Genomic DNA, 23,255 nt, shown 5'->3' with positions numbered 1-23,255 from the left:
ATAAAAGCAACACGGCTTTCTAATATAAATCATTAACATATGTTAAATTATATTAAAAAATAAATATAAGACCCATTATGAACGACCTATGATCATTTAGATTTTTTTAAATTGTTTTATTATTTTTTTGTATCCCGTGACGTTCCAGGGTGTCAACTTCCTGTTTAGGCTACAAGCGGATATGAACCAAGGAGCCTCGATGAACTGTTTCTCTGTCCAGTTTTTTCTACATTTTCTCAACAATTTATCTCAATAAGTAAACAGTTACACGGCAAAAGATGTCGGAAACGGGGAACCGACTACGGAAGCAGCTGGAATCGCCCAATTTCGACCCGCAAAATTACGTCAAGCAGCTGTCACAGCAGTCCGATGGCGACAGGGATTTGCAGGAGCACCGACAAAAAATCCAAAACCTTGCCGACGAAACGGCTCAAAATCTGAAGAAAAATGTTTACAAGAATTACAGACAGTTCATCGAAACAGCCAAAGAGATTTCCTATCTGGAGAGCGAAATGTACCAGCTGAGCCACATCCTGACTGAACAGAAGAGCATCATGGAGAGTATCACTCAGGCCCTGCTGTCCACAGATAAGGATGAGACGTCTAAAGAGATGCAGGCAGCTTTTCCCAAAGAGACTGAGGAGGTGAAGCAGAGGACCCTCACCTCACTGCTGGAGAAAGTGGAAGGGGTTAAAAACATCATGGACACCCCAGGCAGGCACCTTATCTACAATGGGGACCTTGCAGAGTTTGATGTTGACAACATGTCCCCCATTCAGAAGGTGCACGCTTTCCTGATGAATGACTGTCTGCTGATTGCCACCTGGCTGCCTAACCGCCGTGGCACGGTTAAGTATAAATACAACGCTCTGTATGACCTGGAGAGCTTTGCTGTGGTTAACGTGAAAGACAACCCACCAATGAAGGACATGTTCAAGATCCTAATGTTTCCAGACAGCCGCATCTTCCAGGCAGAGAACAGCAAAGTTAAGAAAGAGTGGTTGGAGATCCTAGATGAAACCAAGAAAACCAAAGTCTCCAAAGACAGGCATAAGAAGGAGGAGGAGGTCCCCACTTCTCCTGTTAGAGCTGAGGTATCCACCAATCCTTTTGATATGGATGATGATGAAGACACGGTTGATGGTGAGGAGAGCGTGAATCTTAGCCTTGAGTGGATCCAGGAGCTGCCAGAGGATCTGGATGTGTGCATTGCCCAGAGAGACTTCGAGGGTGCTGTTGACCTGCTGGACAAGCTCAATGAGTATCTCAGAGATCAGCCTGTCACCCCGAAGGTTAAAGAGCTTAGGGGGAAGGTGGATGAACGTGTGCGGCAGCTGACAGAGGTCCTGGTGTTTGAGTTGTCTCCAGATCGGTCACTTCGTGGCGGTCCTAAAGCAACCCGGCGGGCTGTTTCCCAGCTCATCAGACTAGGTCCTTTTTTTAAAATCAAAAATAACAAGTTTGCACACATCACCAAAACAAATAACACCTGTCTGCTATGATCTCACTTTATATTCAGTGTATTCACAGTAAGGATGTGCTCAGCCCTCTCACAGGGTTTCCACAATTCACTGTTCATTATTTGGGGAGTTTAGCTCATTCTCTTCCATCATTTGCATGGACTTGACTTTCAAATTGCTTGTTGTCCGAGTTCGACCTTGGATGCAGTTAAAGTGTAATTTTCAGACAAATAAGCTGTGCTTGCGGTGATCTGTATGTATTCACTGTTTTTCCCCTCATCTTCAGTCAAGGTGAATATTCTCAAACTACTTAATTAAGAAAATAACTTTCCTATTCAGAGCACTAAGAGAACTAACCTCATGATAGTTTATATATAGTTTACTATTTATTTTTTGTCAGAACTGTTCTTGAATGACCGAATGTTATAAAACCTTAGAAATTTGTATTTTGCTTTGGTGCAGAACAGCTTCGAGTGGATCCATTTTTAATTATGCCCGAGTTTTGCAAACAGACTCCCACACACTGACTGGTTTGCAAAAACATGTTTATTTGCAATTTTTCAGTACTTGACCTTTTTCGGGCAAAACATTATCCTTTAGCAGGAGTATGTAGGGTATAAACCTCTTTTAAAACTCAATCAAAAGGAAAGAGAGAGAACATTTTGTCTCCTGTCACTACACTCCCAGGTATTCTTTATGTAGTCAAGGAGAGTTTGCCATCCAGTTTACTTTTTTTCCCCATTAAGCTTAATAGGTTTCAAGACATATACTAAAAACGTACCAGAATCAGCTGAGAAATAGCTACACATGTTGTACATTTACAGTCATAAATATAAAGGCCCTCAGATTCCCATAATGCATCACAGTTTGCATGTATTTGCAAAAATACAATGTAATTGCCATGAACATCTGTACTGTCTCATCACACAGTCATCTGTGTTTCAGGCCAGTCCACCAAAGCCTGTGAGCTCTTTCTGAAGAACCGCGCTGCTGCAGTGCAGACTGCAATACGGCAGCTTCGCATCGAAGGAGCCACGCTGCTCTACATCCACAAACTCTGCAACATATTCTTCACCAGCCTGCTGGAGACGGCCAAAGAATTTCAGATGGACTTTGCCGGGAACACAGGCTGCTATTCTGCCTTCGTGGTCTGGTCCAGATCAGCCATGAGGATGTTTGTGGACGCCTTCAGCAAGCAGGTAGTTAAAATGTCAGATGATAAAACCCTGAGTAATAGGTACGTCCCCTATGATTAGAAGATATGTAACATCTATCATTTGTATATTCTGCATTGTTTATAGCTAAAAACATACTAAGCTACTGAGACATGATGCAATATTTGTGTGTTCCGGTGGTGTTCTTAGGTATTAATGGTTTAAAATATGCAAATAACCAACAATGTGTTTTGGTATACAGAGGATAAGCTTCTGGATCTCAGGTGTATAAAAAAAGTTGAGTTGTTTTAGTAATAAAAAAAGCCATCTGAGAAGGGCAAAGAACTGAAAATCATTGCTGCAACACAAGAGGATCTCTTAAATGGCAGCCAGAGCATGCAGCGTGCAAGTTAAAATTTATGGTTGTATGGTTTTCTTAATAAAGTACATTTTTTTATTTCCTCGTTGCTAGGTGTTCGACAGTAAGGAGAGCCTGTCGACAGCAGCAGAGTGCGTTAAAGTGGCTAAAGAACACTGTCAGCAGCTCACCGAGATCGGCCTGGACCTGACCTTCACCCTGCAGTCCCTGCTGGTCAAAGACATCAAAGCAGCGCTCCAGAGCTACAAAGATATTATCATCGAGGCCACGAAACACAGAAACTCTGAGGAGATGTGGAGGAGGATGAACCTCATGACTCCTGAGGCTTTGGCTAAACTTAAGGTGGATCTGAATTATTTCTGTTTTGTCTCTTGGTTCTTATGGTTTCTCACTCAGTCTTTTGTTTTCTTCAATTGTTGATTGTTTAATTGTTTTTAACCAAGAACCTCCTAAATTGAGTAACAGAAAGCAAAGCTTTGATAATCTGGTATTAATCTGCTTAAATGATTCAACTGTTGAAATTTTTCCACTGTGAACCTTTAAAGCTCCTTTTTATATAATTTCATATTTTGGGGGTTTTGCATGCTTAATTATGTTGTAATTTCTGGAGGCAGGGATTTTGGCTTGTGTGCTTAGAGCTTCTGTTACAACAAATGCTGAGGATTTCATATGAAAGCTGCCACAAATCACTGTTTTCCTTTACCTGCTGCAACATTAACATATTTATCTTTGTGCAGGATGAGATGCGCAGTTGTGGCATTAACTTTGAGCAGTACACAGGTGATGACTGCTGGGTGAACCTGAGCTATACCGTCGTGGCCTTCACCAAGCAGATGATGAGCTTCTTAGAGGAAGGCCTGAAGCTCTACTTCCCTGAGCTGCACATGGTGCTGCTGGAGAGCCTGAGGGAGATCATCCTGGTGGCCGTACAGCACGTAGACTACAGCCTCCGCTGTGAGCAGGACCCTGAGAAGAAAGCCTTTGTCATGCAGAATGCCTCCTTCCTCCACGACACCGTGCTGCCGGTGGTTGAGCGGAGGTTTGAGGAGAGCGTGGGGAAGCCGGCCAAGCAGCTGCAGGACCTCAGGAAGAGCACGAGGCCGGTACGAATCAACCCCGAGAGCACCACATCCGTGGTCTGAGACCGACAGGAACTTCTGTGGCTTGAATTGAGGCGCAAGAATGGCGGCCATGAAACACCTACACACTCTCTAAATGACTGTTCTTGCAATTTCAACTCCCAATTTAGAAATAAACATAGCACCTTTTGGTTGTTTTTATGCTGCAGGACAGGAAATCACTGGATACATCACAGAAAAGAGTCACAATAGCACTAGAATAAGACAGCTTAAAGTGCCCATATTATAATCATTTATAGGTTTTTAGTTTTAGTGGTTCATCAGAATTTTTTTCTCAATATTTTTTTCTCAATATTTTTCTCATACTGGCTCCAAATAAAGTCCAGCCTGCTTTGATTTATCAGCCTGTCCAGTCAAAATGAGAAATGGTTTTCTTGCCATAACTTTACAAATAGAGACACAACACTCAGTAAGAAAACCCACACACATTTCAACCAGAACCGGAAACAAGGCAGCTGTTTGTTCTTTTTAAGGGCAGGTCACACTAGCCAATAGCTAAGGTGTTGCACTAATCTGATACAGATAAATCACAGATGAAAACCTGGATCACAAATGATGTGCTCCAGGCAGTGGGAGAAAATAACCTGCATTATCCTAAACTTTTGTAACTTTGCAAATGTTTTACATGCATAAAAAAATAACCAACAGCTAAACTCAAAATGCATAATGTATTAACAGTGATTATTGACACGTGATAACTAAGGAGACTAAGCTCTTCTGAAAGAGGTGCAATGATTGTGTGAGGCTGATGAATCTATTGATCAGACAAACACTATAATTACCATGATGGCTAAAGATCATTTTATTTGAAAGTTTAATTTTGAGGCTACTTATTCGACCGTTATTAGACACTAAAGTATTCAAGCACACAAGGACTTGATTAAAAGGGATGACTGAAGTGAAATGCACTGCTAAATGTTTTCTGTTATTCAAAAATAACACACGGAAATGAATAAAGATCATTATGCACAGAGTTCTCATTTTATCAATGATGAAGATGTTTAATTCATTTCAGTTTTATTTATATATCATTAATTGACAACAACAGTTGGCCCAAGGCCGTTTCTGTTTCAAGTTAAAGACCCTACAATATTAGAAAGAAACCCCAACAATCCCACAACCTCCTGTGAGCAAGCACTTGGCAACAGTGGGAAGAAAAATCTCCCATTCAACAGGAAGAAACCTCTGGCGCCATCTGCTGCCACTGGTCGGGGGTGATGGGGAAAGAAAGAGCAGAGAGACCGGACAAAAGGCAGACTAGGAGAGAGAGCTAGAGATGAATAATAAGTAATGATTAAATCCAGTAGTGGTGTATAAGGACACAGAGAGTGAAAGGAGACACGTGAAGAAGAAACGCTCAGTGCATCATGGGAAGCCCCCCCCACCCAGTGTCCAACCGACCGTAACCCTAAAGGAAAAGTTTAAGCCCAAGCATTAAAGTAGAGAGGGTGTCTTGTCTCCCAGATGCAAAACTGAGTGCTGGTTTCATGGTAGAGATTCACAACACAGAAGCATTTTACTTCTGCTATGAAGGAATACAATTTATCTGCATAACATTTTCATTGTAACAATAAAGTAAAGCATCTAAAAGAAGCAGATGGTGTGTCACTGGGGGGAAAAAGTATCTTAACATGAATTGTAAAACAGTAAATGAAATGAAATGAAATGAAAGAAGTGTTGTTCTTGCTGTACTAAGTGAAACTGAGTGCAACACGGTATGGTGTATTTTCTCATCTTCTAATTTTGGCTGGCATGTTTGCTCAATAACTCAGCAGTGTTTCATCTTTTCCTTTTTTGTCCATGGTGCATAAAAGAAGCGCTCCCTATCAGCAACCTTTCCTTACAGCAAACGGTTTTACTTTTCATGTAAAACTGTAAAACTGTTTGCTGGGAGTCTTGTGAAAAACACAAGTTTAGATAATAATAATGGTACCCATTAGCATATAGTAATGTAAAGCAGATTAATGTAACAAATATTTAACATTAGTTGGTGTGAGCCTGCTTTAATAGAAAAGGCTTACAGTTACTACATTAATAAATCCCTCTGTGGTCTTTGCTGCCATTTTTAGATCATGTTCGCATCAAATCTCTCTTAAAAGAAATACTATTCAGTACATTAAGATTCAAAGGACTAATCATTTTTCTGCACAACCCCAGCCATTTGAATATATATACCTCTGTGATGCCATGTTATATAGATGTCGATATATACTGCATACTAGGTGTGTCTGCTGTTTTTAAACTTGTAGCTCCAAGGCATCAGGCAGCAGCTGTTGTTCACCTCCAAAAGATTTCTGCAGTTTCAACATGCTGATAACTGTGAAATGTGTGGTGCAGGTAGTTTAATAATCCTCATGCTCAGACTAGTATTTGCCAGACCAGTCATGATTTTTCTATATGACCCCATTCTACCTTATTTGATACACTTAGTGGAGGTCAAAAAGGATTGATTTTCTTAATGGATACAGAGAAGGGCTGGATTTATGTCAGCTGTATCTATTTTTCTGTGGTTATGCAAAACTAAAGCCTTATGGCATGTAAACTAAATTAAACCAAAAAAAATGAGTTGATCATTGGGTTACGCTACATTGCCCTCTTGTGGCCGTTAGAATTAGGGGGAATTAAATTAAAATATAGTTGATTTTATTATAACTCAGTTTTTGAGCTTCTTGGATCAAGTTTTGGCAGTCGAACCGTTTATGAACACAGCTCAACAGTTTAAGTGTTAAACTTTAGTTTCTGGACAACATCCTAAAATCCAACAGTGACAAAGTGTTCAAGAAACATCAGTGAACATAAATCTGTTTGACTGCTCTTCCTCCTGCAGTAAAGCCGGTCTGGTGGCACTACCGTAATGACGAGCAGTTCCTCCTCTTTCTGTTAAAGTGTTTCCCAACAGTCACAGAGTCAACGAAAACATGACAGCTGATATTTTTAGATGCGATTGAGCACATGATTGTTCTTTCTGCTTCACAGCTCATCTCATCATAATCACTGATGTGATCGAGGGCTCGAGGAAAGCCTCAGCTTAGGGAAGAGGCATCAGGCTGGTGGGATTATTTGAGGGAATTCAACCAGTCAAACTATAAGTGAATACAAAGCACGTAGTTCATGAGACGAACAGATAATAGTTTGCTTCTTTTTCAGTAAATGGTGTTGCGAAGATATTGATCTCAAAATTTGAGCTATTAAGTAAAATTTTGACCTGCTTATCTTAAAATTTTGAGATAACACAAAATGTTGATATTAAACCAAGAATTTTGACTTAGATCATTTTTTTTTCTTTTTAGTGGGGGAAACAAACTTCTGTAGTGACAAGTACAACCTTAACTATAAATCCTATATTAACATTTATATTAACAAAGGGTCAAGTAATGATTTCTAATATGAACTGGGTTGATTAACGTGAGCAGCCCACAGAGACCCTCAACTCTACAGTTCCTTTCTACAGAGATCTAAGTGTAATATTCCTACTGACTGTTACTGTACTGTGGTTGAAATAAGTGATAGCTCAAGTTTGAACTGAAGCAGCAGGCAGATTTCTTTCAGACACAGAAACCTGCTGTCCAAATTAAACAGCCAGATGTTTCCTTCAAGAGCTGGTGGGGGACAAAACTGAGATAAATGCTGAAATCGAATTTGTCAAATGTCCACAAACATAATATAAAAACTAATGTAGCTCTGTTGATAACATGAAAATGTGGAAATAAATTGAAACTGACGAAGGTGATTCCCACCCACTCATCCATCTTCTTCCACTCATCACAGTGAAGCTCGAGCCTCAGCTGCCACATAGCAAAACACGGGGGTGTTGCAGGGCTGACACAAAGAAACAACCACTCACATTCACCCCTACAGCTAATTTAGAATCACCAATCTACCTAACCCCACTAACTGCCTGTCTGAGTACCTGGAGAGGACCTACTCGGCATGAAAATTCCACACAGGAAGGTCTCAGGCAGATTGGATAGTGGATTCAAACCCCAAACCTTTTTGCTGTGAAACAACAGTGCGAACCACTTCTCCACTCTGCCGTCCAGGTCTGATAGCATGATTCCCACCAATGTGGTACAAAAAAGAATCTGATTTTTATATTTTAGTAATTAAAGCAAGTTATTCATCTTCTTAAAATTCAGCTCAGATTAATTTTACATTAAAAAATCTTTTATGACTGCAGTGTTGGAAGAACGCAGTGCTCGCCTTTTTTTCTTCCTTGGAGAACAAATGTGTAACTGAAGATCTATTTTTTAGAGTAAACATCCTCGTGATGGATTATGCTGGAGTGAGGTTCTCTTCGGTGATAGTTAAAGGTTATGCTTGGCAATGACACTGCAGGATGTTCCACATCTGCAGAGATCTCTGCTTTAACGTGGCTGTGCAGATGCCCGCTCTCATTTCACTGCAGAGCAGATCTGAAACCCAGGTAATGGGATGCTAATTGGGCTAATAAATGGAAAAGCTGTCCCAGTGTGTCGGATTAATCTTGCTCCCCAAAGGACTTCAGTCATGCCCGCTGTCTAGTCAATTAAATGTTTAGTTAACACAAAAGACTAATGGGAAAAAACACAAAGGTTACCGGATCGAAGTGGCTTCAGATGGTCCCTCATCCATTTTGAGCCTGCATGGAAACTCCTATTAAACTTAGTTTAATCCATTTTTATTGATTGCATGTACTTCTGCTATCACGTTTGATTTGTTTCAGACTAACAGGCAGAACAAATGCAGAGTATAGAGGCAGTCACAATAAATGATCCGCTTCAGCATTATCATTTGACATAATGATAGCAGTTACTGTCCTTGTATACTGGCAGAAAGAAGCTCAGATGAAGAAAGTTTAAGTTTTTACCAGCTATAACACATTTAAGGAGCGATCCCCCCCCCCCCCCCCTTTTTATTTCAATGTTTGCATTTTTTGGTAAAATACATAGAAAGAAAGAAAGAAAGAAAGAAAGAAAGAAAGACTACAAAATTGCAGGGATTGAATCAAATTCTTCTTCTTATCATTTTCTATCTAGTAATCTTAGAAAATAAACCAATGTTGTGGACAAAATTAAGAAGAAAGAAGTGAATTACATAACTGAAGTGTTAGCTTAAATATGTCAAATCAAAGTAATTTGAGAAAAGGAGCAGAGATCCTCTTTACCAACCATAATAATCTAAAATATGTGGCGTTTCAAATCCTCCAAATTAGCTCGATCAGTCAACCCAGATCACAATCTCCGCCCCTCTTTACGCATGCGCAAAGTAGTGTGGGGAGCTGTCCAGTCACTCGGTGCTGGAGCGTTCTCGGAGAAGCAGCTTCCCCTCTCCGGTCCACCGACACAGACGGGAGCGATGGAGGAAGAGTTGAAATGCCCCGTTTGCGGGTCTCTCTTCAAGGACCCCATCCTGCTTCCGTGTTCCCACAACGTCTGCCTGGGATGCGCTCGGAACATCACCGTCCAGACCCCGGAGGGGGAGACCCCGGTGCAGAGCCGAGCCTCGGGCAGCTCTGACTACGACTATCTGGACATGGACAAGATGAGTCTGTACAGCGAGACGGACAGCGGATACGGCTCCTACACGCCGTGCCAGCTCAAGTCTCCAAACGGGGTGCGGGTGTTTCCGCCTGCGATCCCCCACCGACAGTGCACACTCACCTGTCCGCTGTGCCACCGGAGCGTCTCTCTGGACGAGCGGGGGCTCCGGGGTTTCCCTCGGAACCGGCTGCTGGAGGCCATCGTGGCGCGGTACCAACAGACCCGCGGCGCCTCCTCCTCATCTTCCAACGCGGTGAAGTGCCAGCTGTGCGACCGCAACCCGGTGGACGCGGCGGTGATGTGCGAGCAGTGCGACGTCTACTACTGCAACGCCTGCCAGCAGCGATGCCACCCGTCCCGCGGTCCCCTCGCCAAGCACCGACTGGTGCCGCCGCCAAACAAGGCGGCAGGAGCGGGGGCTAGCGGAGGCGGCGGTGGTCAGCAGCCGCCCGCCACCGCGCGGAAACCGGCGACGTGCGTGGATCACGAAGCGGAAAACTTCAGTATGTACTGCAGCAGCTGCAAGGCTCCCGTGTGCATGAAGTGTCTGGAGGAGGGAAAACACGCCAAGCACGACGTCAAACCGCTGGCCGTGATGTGGAAGCAACACAAAGTGAGTGGACACGCACTCACAACATCCACAGAGTCAAGGCCGTAAGGTTCTGTTAGTGCGCTCATACTAATAATTAGACTATTGAATCCCAAAGAGCTGATTCATTACTCTCTCTCTCTCTCTCTCTCTCTCTCTCTCTCTCTCTCTCTCTCTCTCACACACACACACACACACACACACAGAGGCTACCAGAGGCCATTACCCGAAGTGCCCTGAACTGATGATCAGCATCTCAAACATCTATCTATCTATCTATCTATCTATCTATCTATCTATCTATCTATCTATCTATCTATCTATCTATCTATCTATCTATCTATCTATCTATAAATAAATGACTGCTTCATACTTCATCATGTTTTCCACAGAAACAGAAAACACTCATGTGTGATCCTGTGCTGAGTGTGTGTGTGTGTGAGTGTGTGGGAATAACTAAACGAAATAGCAGTGATTCATCAGAACATAATTACTGTAGGCGTCAAAGCCCAGTGTGCTTCTGTGTGCACTGTGTATGTGTGTGAATGCAACATGCGTCATCACATGAAGGGTCGCACAGCGTTACTGCCCCACATCTGCACTGCAATGTATATATATATATATATGATGTGGATGGTGAGTGTAGGCAGAGGAGGTCATCGCTATTCCTCAGGCGCTGGGATGAAGAAGCTCAAGTCATGAGTTTAAATGTTTCCCTGTCTGTGGCTGGTTATAATCTGACAAGAGAGTGAATTATAAAGTAAATAATTAGCATATCTACACTTTTTAAAAACATATCTGTTGATGTGGAATAAATTTAAGGCAATTACTTCAGTCTGAAGGAAAATGTTTACATTTTAAAAAATCTCGACTTGTATATTTGAAAATTGTTCTTGAAAACATGACTGCTGACGATAGCTGATGATGTACTATATATCATGCTGGGTATCTCTAATGATATGGACTGGACAGAGTGTTATGATTGCAAGGATGCCACGTCATTTGGTGGAAATTCAATTTATCAACCTACAGAGGACTGAATTCAAAAACACCTCAGAAATCAAAGTGTAAAAATTAAGGTTAGTCCATTTTTTCAAAACTTGGTACTCAGATGCAGTAGTTTGTTGTCACAATGTGCTTATATATGCCCGACCCTTGTCAGGGCATGCTCCTAATGAGACAATGGATGGTGTCCTGGGGGATCTCATACCAGATCTGGGAGGCATCCCAGAGGTGTTCTGTTGGATTTAGGTCAGGGGAGTGTGGGGGTGAGTCAGTGGTATCAGTGCCTTAATTCTCCAGCATCTGCCTCCATATTTTCACATGAGGCATTGTCATGCACAGGTAAGAACCCAGGTCCCACTACACCCACAGTCTAGGGTCTGACAATGGGTCCAACAATTTTATTCCTAATATCTCTATAAGCCACAGAAAATCACTGACCCACCACCAAACTGGTCACGCTGAACAATGAACAAGCGTATTGTTTCCATGGCTTCTCCAGACCTTTGCTCATGATTAACCTGCCTCATGTGACACTGACTCTAACCAAATGAAAAACTAGTGAAGAAAAAATCAGAAATGATGAGGAGGTGGGTTGGCGGGCTGTCTCCTTGTTGCCCCACACCTAGTGATAATTTCATAACACCAAAAATGATTAGCAACCCTCTCTGCTACTCGATCAGATCAATATTCCAGACGTTTAACTGACTTGATGCTATACTCAGATTAAAACCAATTTCTTTCATTTTTTGAGAAGTGTATAAAAGAGGAATGGAAAATTCAGCTCTGAACGGTGAGGTCAATGTGGAAATATCGTTAACCTGTATTCTTTTTGATGGCCAGCAAGGGGAAACTCCGGTGGATGTTCTTGAAAGTCTAATTGTGTAAAAAATAGTCCCTTTTTTATGTCATCCGTGAACTAGTTTTTAATTTTCCTGATAATTTTACGGTCTCAGTCGGTAGTTTTAAGCCTTATTTAATACCACACGGTGATCATTTTGTAAATTCTAATCAATTTTTTGAGAAAAAGAGTAAAGCAGGATGTGATGTAGTGTGCAACAGGCTTGCAGCATGTTGTATTCTCAATTTCTCAGATAGATCCATATAAACAAGTCTCTGAAAACTCAAAAAAGAAATATTAAATAAGTATAAGAATGAAGAAAATGCAATTAACCCAAGACAGCAGTCAAACTCATGTTTATTTTCTTCTGCAAATTAGCAAATCTAAATATAGTTTTAGTTGAACATGTGAAAATATTTTTTTGAGATGTTATGTTCTAAGTAGAAGGCATTGTATACATTTTTGTTGTTCAAATTTAGATGATGAGGATGTAAACCCGAGGGGGTAGGGCTAAATAAGTATATACTTCTGCCTACTCCTTTTCAAACAACTGTATGGAATGATTTTATGAAATGTTGGTGAATGTATATGTTTGAAATAAAAAAGAACTGAACTGAAAACCAAAATAACAAACTTCAAGCTTCAAAATGTGTGGCATGGTGTCTACATGTGTCTTTAATATAGTATTTTTTGTTTTGACTAAATGAAAAATTTAAATGGCTTGCTCTACCTCTGCCTAAACATTTATTTTTGAAATCTCTAAACCCATTTTGTGTTTTTCCTTTAAACATGTACTGTAAATGCAATAAGTCTACTTTATAGTTGTTTTTGTCCATTTGATAAGCAAATATGTTGAATAAGCAAAGAAATGGATGGATAGATGGAATTAAATGATTAGGATGTTGGTGATTTTTCTTTGGCTTTGGCTAAAACGTTTTTTGAATTTTGTTTTTTTCGGGGAGGAGAACAATTCCTCTATAGTGTAAAAACCCTGCTTTGCTGTACAGCAATCCATCAGGGATTGTTGGATTTGTAAGGCAGGATACAGAAAGCAGACTGAGATTACAATGTTTGTTATCTTAACCTTAGTTTCTGCAAATATTTGTAACTGTATCAGAAAAATTGAGCAATTTCTTATGTACAAACTGCAAATAAACAGTGCATGGCTTTGCACCAAATCCTCATCCAGCAACCTTCTCAAACCTCTGCTCAGCATTGCTACAAACACCCAGTGGTGCCATCGCCAGATCTCAAGTGATGGTGGTGAGTTTTCCCTCTTTAGCCTGTGGACTTAAGGCAACATGGAGTATTATCGATCAATGGTTTCTCGTTAACTTAGTGGAGGTCTTATCATATTTCTTTATGAACGTGGTAAAACTGATTCTAATCCAAACAACTGATGCAGTTAGACAGTAAACCAAATTTGGTTTTGCATGTAAATCGAAAGTTTTGAAACTTAAGAAAAAAAATAGACAATTTTGGACTTTTGCATCACATTTTCCTCCTAGACATTAGGGTCCGAATGTGATTCAAACAGATCATGTTTGCAGTAATTCAGAACTTCTTGTTAGTGAAAAATGCAGTGGAGGACATTGAACTTGGCTTGTAATAATTTGGATAGTCGTCTTCATCTTATGTGAGTAAAACTTTCATTCATTCTACAATCAGAAGGGACAAGGTTTGGCTAAAAACCTACAACACTGTTCCTTATCCAAATTCATCCCTGCCTGCCAAAAAAAAGGAGGAACAAACCCGCCTGCTGGTTTCATTAATGGATGATTAAACTGATTTATGATTATTTCATTTCCTAATGACATTTTTCATTAATTTCAAAATCCAGGGTTGAGGTCGACTCAGGTTCATTCCTCTCGGGCTACGCGGTGACGTGACTTTGTAAACTCTAAACGATAGTGCTGTCTGTTATAGTTCATGTATCGTCATTATTTTTTTAAATTGTTTTTGAAGAAATGTTGGATTTGTTAATACGTGAGTCAAAATGTTTAGTCTTATAGTTATCACCATTATGATAATTATCATTATGGTAAAAAAAAGGCCTCAGGGTCTGGAAGTAAAGGAGTTTTAAGAAAATGTTTTAGCTACTTTTAAAGGCCCATAACGCGTTGAATGTTTATCCAGCCCGTGTCTCCTTTTAGATTTCAGCTTGCTTTCTGTTAGTAATAGAACATTTCATCCTCGCACTCCGATTTCATTTGTGTAAACTAAAAGCCATTTTTGCCTCTCTCCTGCTAAGTGGGTCATTGGGACTAATCTCTCAGTCTGCCTCTTGTGTTTTTTGTGTGATTTGAAGCCTCCAGACATTCCATTCATCATTTATCCGCCACACATCTCTTCGCCTCTTCTTGGCTTTCACTCATCTCTCACCTTCTCCTGTATCCCTCACTTTACCTCTTCATCTCTGTATCTTATTTACACTCTCCCCTCCCCCTCATTTACCTTCCCCTACCTCGTCTCGTCCTTCCTCCATCTTTCTCTCTATCGTCTTATCCCATAAATAAACCGTGAAAATCCCATCAGACTACGGGAGTGAGAGGGGGTGTCGATAAGTGACGAGCGGCGTATGAATAAGAGATGGCCACCACTTAGTTAATACGGTGTCCTTCACGTTGAAGGAGATCGATGACTGGCTGTCGTCCTCTCTCTCGGTCCACACGTGAGCAGGGAACAAGCAGCGTCTTGTGCGTCTTTGTTGCAGACCTGAAATGGCTGTTGAGTGTTGAAGTGTCGCTCAGTGAGGTCAGTACCGTAGAGTGGGCTTTTGTTCTGGCATAATTTTTCCTCCTCATCTGTTTTGTTTCAGTGGGCATATCTTGATCTGGTTGCCATCCTGCTTCCTACCATCCTTCATCTCTTTCTCTTTCCGGTCTTCTTCTTATTCACATGGTTTCTCTTTCTGTGCACCATAAGGACAGTGGGCGTTATGAAAAAAAAGAGAGCTTTCCTGAGGAAATTAGCCGTCTGTTGTAGACAAATTGATCGATTAACTGAAGTGTCGTGCTTTGCATGCAAGTCTGTCTGCAGTGGCTTACATGATATTGAACAAAAAACAACTGAGGCGATCATGCAACCAATTTTGTACTTGCCAAATTTAAAAGCTGAATATTAAACGTATTATAAATGTATTATATAATAATGTGGGCAGCACAGTGGCATGGTGGTACGGTGGTTAGCACTATTGCCTCACAGCAAGAAGGTCCTGAGTTCAATTCCACCATCAGGGTCTTTCTGTGTGGAGATTGCATGTTCTCCCCGTGTTTGTGTGGGTTCTCCCCGGGTACTCAGTCCAAAGACTTGCACTTAGTGGGCATAGGTTAATTGAAAAATCTAAATTGCCCATAGGTGTGAATGGTTGTCTGTCCCTATGTGTTAGCGGTGTACCCCGCCTCTCGCCCTATGACAGCTGGGATAGGCTCCAGCACCCCCCGTGACCCTGAAAAGGACAAGCGGAAGCGAATGGATGGACTGATATATAATAATGCACTGATCTTTTAGAAACTAGTCATAAACCACTAATAATAGCAAGTTTTGAGTTGTTCTGTGATTTACCTTCTGGAGCAGTGCTAACCCTCCAACATGGAAGGAACGTTTCCTGGAATGATAAGTCTCGATTTCTGCTGCAGCATTTGACTAGTATGGTCAGAATTTGGTGTGAACAGCATGAAAGCAATCCATCCTGAATCCATCCTACCTTGCATCAGTGGTTCAGGCTGGTGCAGGTGGTGCAGTGGTGTGAGGGATATTTTCTTGGCACAATTTGGGCCCCTAAGTACCAACTGAACATCGTTTAAACTGCAGAGCTGAGCTGAGTATCTCTGCTAACCATGGTCCAGCACTTTATGACCACTGCGTGTCCATTTTCTGTTAGCTGCTTCCAGCAGGATAATGCAACATGTCGCAAAGGTCAGATCATCTCAAAGTGAAGATGACAGTGAGTTCACTGAACTCAAATAGCCTCCACAGTCACCGGATCTCCAGGGATATGGTGGAACGGAATATACAACATACATATATACATTTTTCTAAACTGCAAAAAGAAAAAGTCATTCATTTTCTAACTAGTAAACCTAAACTGGTCAGATGATAGGATTGCTTTTTGGATCAATAATCCTGCTCCACTGGGGTTTAAAGACCCCCCTTGCTAGTCCAGTGCAACCGAAGCTAAATACAGATGGACTGCCTGTCAGTTTATATGTGTCATTTGTAGTTGCACAGATGTGTCTTAGGCAAAAATACAATGAACAGAATAGCTGAAATGATTAAGGTTGGATGGATGAGTTGTAAATTGTGAGTAACTCTATGTCACATGACCAAATTCCTTAGGGGGGTGAACGTTTGGATTTGTGCTTTTTGCTTTAGTATTCATAGCGCAGCTACATTTTTTATGTGTTTGCAGCATATATGCATTTAAAGCTTTCATAAATCCCGCAGTTTATCGTGTAGAGAGGAAGCCAAGAAAAACAATTGGATCATGATTGTGTTTGTTGTAAATCAAACAGTAAGTACATCAAGCAGCAGCCTCAGGGGGTGACTATCCCACTGCTACATACTCACACACATATTGACACGCATTCAGAAAGCATAAATATGCATAAGTGAAGCGGATGAACTTTAGCTGAGGGAATGCAGGGAAGACACACTGATCCAGTTTCCTCTCATCATTCAAGCAGAAAACACACTCATGCATGCTCATATGTGTGTGTGTGTGTATGTGTGGGTTTTTACGCGTAACTGTGACCTAGCTGAGTCCAGTAAAGAGCAGCTCGGGTGCTGGGGTTAATTATATAAAAAATAACAGAAATGCAGGCTTAGTGGTTCTTTTGTTGTGTGTAAGTTTTAGCCTTGCAGTGTTGTCTGGAGATCATTTTACATTTTAAAAGGGAACAGGGAGCTAAATATTTTTCACTATGATAAAAAAATCTATGTTTTTGTGTCTATTCCACATAATATTCTTTGTAAGGAATAAAAACTGCAATTACACTGACTCCGTGTCTGAATTTAAAGTATGTTGAGTATTTACTTCACATTTAAGAGCTACACTGCTATGTGTATAAGTAATTACAGCAATAATTCTACAAGGTATGATGTTTAGTTTTTGGCATGTGAGAGTTTAGTGATATGGCAGGTTTTATAGATATTGATGCCATAAAATGATGCGATTTTATATTGTAGCCTTCTTTAACTGATTTCTCTAATGGCTTCGTTTACAAATACTCCAAAGGTGAATCAGAGAAAAAGCATGTTTGCAGCCTGTATGATTGGTGAATGCTTTTAAACTCACTCACTCGGGTTTTTGTTAAGGCTTAGGGGCATGAGTGCTTTGACTGACAGGTGTGCCGAGTCAAGCAGCGGTAAAAAACCCCCCCAAAAAACAGATGTCTGCTAAAATTCACCTCAGTTAATTAAAGTCAATGAACTGGATTTCTTGACCACATTTGTTGTGTTGTCCCCTTTTTGAGTATTTTCAGATACTTCAGTAAAATCCTAGTATTTTCTTGATGTGTAACTTGGTACTAATTAGCTGTTATGTCTTACGTCTGTATAGTTTATGGATGTGGCTAAGCTGCAAGCTCATAGCTTAAGGCTTTATCCTCTCATACAAATCACTCCTGGGTGCAAAAGGGCTTTTCAAACACTAAAAGCAATGTAAATTTGCATTAAAGTGAAAGCCAAAAGGTGGCTCAAATATCTCTACAACAACTGTAATATTTCCTCAACTTCAAAGTGATATTTATGTAGCTTTAGCGTAACTTTAAATATCTTCAGGAGGAAAGAAGAGCAAGAGTTTGCGGGGATTCCTACACGATGCATTCATTAAAAGATGCCTCTCAGCATTTATACTAGATTTATAAGAGATATTACTAATTAGATCTATGTAATTTGCAATCTTGCCAACCTCAGCATTTTGCTAGGTGATTGCTCCAAAGCACAAATCTACAGTATTGTCTTTCCTCAGTTATGGTTGGATATATCCATGTATGAAGCAGGACACAAGTAGTCTATACAAGCAGGACATGGTTGTATAGACTTAACATTTGGATAAACTGCCCATGTTAGTGCATGCTCTGCATGTGCAGAAAGGTTAGATATAATAATTTAGTAGAGACAGGGTTGCAAAGAGTTGGATTTACACTGTAAATCATATAGTTTGCTTTTCAGTGTTTGATTGTTGCTTCGCAGCATTCCCAGCTTATCAGCTGCAGTCTGGACAGTCTGCCATCTTTTACTGTCTTTTAGAAATTACAAAACAACTGTATGGATTAGTGTGTCTGTCAGGTACTTAAACAAAATGGTATTTTGCTTGTCTGCCTCATCTGTAGCTGCATTTTTCCTCTAGTGTGGGCTTGCTTCTTTCTCTATGCTGGCAAGGAAGTTCTTATCACAATAACTTCATTGTTCTTGAGATGTTAAGATGTCTTCTTCAATGCACAGGGAGTCTCTTGGAAAATATCGGTGTAATTGATGTGGGCTCTTTATGTACAACTGAGATTTCATCGCTCCCTTGGCATTGTGAGCAGTTAAAAAAATCTGCCTCCCCTTACAGTTCACTGGATTTTTATTTTAAATGGCATGCTACTGGGACTTGTTTAAAACCTTTTAGATCTCAAGTGTGAAGCTTTAGAAGGTGAAACAGTATTCTGTTATTGTTTAGTCAGTTATACTGTTTGCAATTATGCTGCTTTACATTTTTAAGATTATGTTTTTGCACTGCATTAATTTCATTAAAATGTATGTTTCTGTCATCATCTGCTGAATATGTCAGAAAAAAAAAGCGTTCGGTCTTAAGTTGTTGTTATTGTTTACAGCCCAATTTTATCAAACCGCTGCCTTCACACACATGGATTTAAACCTTTAGCTTTTTAAATCGTATTAAAAATAGAAAAGCTGTTCTGAACACATTATTCACCAAAACGTTTTTCAGTGATTGCAACTTCCATTTTTAAGGTTAAAAAAAGAATAAGTGCTGGCTGATTCATGAACAAATGACTGTTTTTAAGTAGCAGTTGATGAGAACAGAATCTGTTCTCTCAAGCATCTGACATTCATGTTCATAAATAAAAAAAACCTTTTACCCAATAATTGTTGCAGGGAGCAAAAGAGGAAGTAAGGTGACTGCTCTAGAGCAGCAAAGCCCTCAACAGAGGGATGTCGGGGTGGATGGATGGATCAACGGACCAGTCAAGATTGTTTTATTTAGTTTTAAAAGCATGACTAGACTAGACTAGAATAGACCTTTATTCTCATTGTACATGTACAACAAAATTGTGGGTGTTCCACACCAACTGTACCGGAATAAACTATGAATAGTAGACAGCAATAAATAGCAAACAGGAGAAATATATGCAATCAAGAGAAAGGCACACATTAGAGAACAAGCTGGAAGTTGTGCAAAGAAAAGACTCGGTCTGAATAGAGTCTGTGTATGAGTGGCCGGAGTTATGAGGGTTACTCAGACCATGGCTTAGATTGGTGAGGTGGGTGGGCAGGGGTAGGGTGTGGGGGGACAGTGTCTGACAGTCCGAGTGGCCCAGGGGAAGAAGCTGTTAGTGAGTCTGGAGGTGTGGGACCTGATTGACCTGCGACGCCGAGCAGAGGCGGGTCAAACGGTGGTGGACGGGTGCGAGGGGTCACCTGAGATGTCCCTGGTTTTCCTGAGACAGTGGACAGGAACTGTTCTCAGTTGTGGCCCCTGTGTACCAAACACCCAGGCTGTAGGAGAGTAAACTCTCCACTGAGGAGAAGTTGAATGCCAGCAGCAGCTTCTGATCCAGGATCCTGGACCTCTTTACCAGGATGTTGGTGTTGTGGGTCCCGGTGAGACTGGTGGAGATGTGGGTGCCCAGAAACCTGAAGGTGGAGACAGATTCTACCCTGTCTCCATTTGTGATGAGAAGAGAGTGGACCAGTCTGTGCCTCCTCAAATCTGTCTTTTGTTATAAGGATGTTCAGCTTCAGGTTCAGGTAACGTACAGTAAGCAGCTAAAAAGGGTTGGTGGGGAAACAGCTGCACAGTAACCTTAATCAAATGTTTATTCTTTTAGATGATTTTTGATATTGTTGTTTGAGTAATAAAGTCTACAAATCTAAACTCTAGATCTGATCAAGTCCTTCCACTTGGCAGCCATGTTAGTTATACATACATTCAGCCAGTAGAAGTCCCTATCTAAGTGAAATGGAAGAGAGTCATAACACTTGCATAAAGTTGCATTACCCTGACTGCATTAATGAAGGGTACTAACATGATGAACATCTCTGCTTTATCCCATCTCTGCAGCTTTTATTAACCCCTTATCACTCAAGTACAGGCCACCTGGACTTATTTAGTGAATTGGATACAAAATTAAACATTAGAACTCTTATCTTTCAGGAATCATTTGAATTTTCTCTCTAGCCTGAAATGATTGAGGAGATCATTATTTGCTAGACTTACTGTCTTATTTTCCCGCAAAGTGAAGAAAGTATGGACAGTGCCAGTGTGATGGGGGAAGTTTGAAAGGTTTCCAAAAGCCAGAATTTAAGACACATCAAAAGAAATAAAAAATGTCAGCAGAAACATTAAAAAAAATGAAAGTGGAACATTTTTCACTTCTACTGCTAATTCCTGACCAAGGGGGTGAGATCTGAACCACTGCCAAATGTTTGGTGGTTTGTTTGGCTTCCAGCTGCTAAGCTTATTTTCAGAATGCTTTTTAGACCTTTTTTGCTTTTGTAGTTTTACTCTTTGGCTTTTCTGAGGCTGGTGGTGCATATGCCAACTGTAAGTAAGCACAAATAGGCACTGGAGATCTTAAAGCTGCTTAAAATTGTACTTTAGCATTACACAGTGTGTAGTGACAAAATCAGAGGAGCAGTGGGTGCGTGGCCAACTGCAAATGATGATGTAGATTTATTCTGCTGTAGTAACACCACTGATATCACCATGATTGACAATGCAAACAGTTGGTCTGTGCAACCACAAACACTTTCTCCTCTGGAACATCTGCAATATGTTGTATTACATTGCAGGTCTGCTGCATCATCCATACATCAGCATAATATCTGAGAATATAACTGACTCGTGTTTGTGTCGGTGGGAGTTTGTGATGACCCTCGTATCTGGAAACCTCATCAGTGCCTGGTTTAATATTGAGAAGCTTCAGACTGAATAACTTCAGAATTGTGACACAGTTCAGAAATGAGTCACTAGGAAAGAATAAAAGCATATTGTGTTGTTGCATTTATATGTGTTATTACAGATTATCTACGGGCATCAATCATTAACATTCAAGAGCAGATTTTAAAAGCATCTCCAGTTTATACCCTGATTTTCCTCCTCTCATCAGAATTCTCAGTTACTCTCATGTTACATCATTTAATAACTGGCAGTAAACACTTTATCTCGCTTGTTTTCCGTCTGCCAGGATGCTGACAAAACATTTTGACAAGCACGTCGCTGTCAGAGATGCCGGCTGCCTGTTTATTGTAACATATGTCGTATTTTGTGGGGCTTTTCACTCTCTGCATTTATAGTTGTACTGCACTTACTGAATGTTTGCAAGATCTTAAAAGCAAGCATATTATACACCACTCATAAAAACTGTAGGGATTAGTATGAGAGCGCACACTAGATCTCTTATAATGATACAGTTGGAGGACATTTGAGCTATAACAGAGTTTCAATTTCAGTTACCTTTCTGATACACTATTCATTTATAAGTGAGAGACCATAGAGGGGAGACTCTTTTTGCCATGACTGATGCCAACAGAGAAAGGACGTTATCACATTTTGTTAAACTAATATCTAATAAATTTCCTTTTTAGTGCTGATGACTTCTTAGAAAAAATGCTTCAAACCTAAACTAAAATAAAACGATACAAGAAGCCCTAAATTTTCTAAATGAGGTAGAGAGTCAGTAGGTAATTTCATTAAACATCTAAGCTAAAATAAAGTTTAAAAAATGTGTATGGATTTTAAGGATGATGCTAGGTGTTAAACCTATTAGTCCTGGGTGTAAGAAAAAGCTGCTAACCTCACACGCTGCCACTTTACAAAATGACAGAGCTTTTCTTAATGTGACACTGAGTGTCTAATGTTTAACACACCTTATAAATCTGAATCAGTGTCTCAGGCTCAGTTACAAGAGTTTAGTTTAGGCAGCAGAAAGAACAGCTTTCTTCTGTTGGAGATGCTGATGAGATAATTCAATGAGAGTGAGCACAGATCTGTGCCGACTGGCCGTGTCTGACTAACCTCATTCGCGATGGCAGCTCGCCGACCATGACAGGTCAGATCTGCTTGTCTCTTACCTCAGGTTAACACACACATACACACACACTTGTAGTACAGTACATATCAGGACATTGCAGTGATTTATAGTAACGCCTAAAATGATAAGTTTAGCCTTACCCAGGGAACCATTTGAAGAGGAATCTCAATAAAACCTACCACTCATTTATCAGAATTTTTTCTCATCTTTGCACTGTGTTTCTGTCCATATCTGTTCAGTGTAATTTTACATTTAAACATGTCAAGTCTGCCTGAGTTAACCTTGATGGATTCTTAACTTATAGAGCTCATTAAAATGAGCATGTAGATAAATCTGGTGGAAAACATTTTTCTTTTTGATGGAACTCAAAGCGTTGACATGTATTTATTTAGTTAATCTAAGATTATCAAAAAAAGCTAAAATGACTGCAGTTATAATATTCCCAGACAATATCTGGGAATATTATAAGATATTACTTGAGTGCAAAGCTTTAGGAGGATATAAGATGTTTAATCTAATCTGTAACTCTAAAACCTAGTCTGAAATAAACAGTTAACATCATGGGGACTGCGTGTTTATCCCTTTCGTGCGAGCTCAGTCTCAATAATATGACTATGTGAGAAGATTTCTGTCCCAACAATGTCACGAGGACAAAGTCCGCACACGAACCATGGCACAGTAACTTAGGGCTGTGCTGCAGGACTTGTACAATAAATGTAGGTTAATGCACACTTTACAACACATCCTCTCCTTTGGCCTTAACACAGCAGGCACTGTGTGTGTGTGTGTGTGTGTGTGTGTGTGTGTGTGTGTGTGTGTGTGTGTGTGTGAGAGAAAAATCTATTTTTGGTATCAGAGCGAGTGCTGATGCCAGACTTCTGAGGAAAGTGGGGACATCCTATAGTAGAAC

The 23,255-nt window shown here is 40.5% G+C and overlaps 2 protein-coding genes across 3 annotated transcripts in view; both read left to right on the top strand.

Annotated features, from left to right (window-relative positions):
* The first annotated feature begins 150 nt into the window (after positions 1-150).
* exoc8 (exocyst complex component 8) lies at positions 151-5,103 on the top strand. The gene is made up of 4 exons (XM_085247326.1): positions 151-1,431; positions 2,406-2,659; positions 3,087-3,335; positions 3,731-5,103. The coding sequence occupies exons 1-4, from the start codon at positions 279-281 to the stop codon at positions 4,133-4,135; spliced, it is 2,061 nt and encodes a 686-aa protein (XP_085103452.1). The 5' UTR covers positions 151-278; the 3' UTR covers positions 4,136-5,103.
* A 4,311-nt stretch (positions 5,104-9,414) lies between these two features.
* Positions 9,415-23,255, top strand: part of trim67 (tripartite motif containing 67) — a 60,099-nt gene continuing 46,258 nt past the window's right edge. For both annotated transcript variants that reach the window (XM_085248093.1, XM_085248092.1), the window contains exon 1: positions 9,415-10,264. In XM_085248093.1, coding sequence (XP_085104219.1) covers positions 9,467-10,264 — 798 coding nt within the window. In that variant the 5' untranslated portion in view covers positions 9,415-9,466. The remainder of the gene's footprint in view (positions 10,265-23,255) is intronic.

The sequence above is a fragment of the Mchenga conophoros genome, linkage group LG15 (assembly GCF_057382185.1).
Source record: "Mchenga conophoros isolate Kocher_MC1m ecotype Shallow Benthic linkage group LG15, M_conophoros_male_GT1.1, whole genome shotgun sequence".
Taxonomy (NCBI): Eukaryota; Metazoa; Chordata; class Actinopteri; order Cichliformes; family Cichlidae; genus Mchenga; species Mchenga conophoros.
Note: the sequence above shows the minus strand (reverse complement) of the source record. Positions and strands in the feature narration are given on the sequence as shown.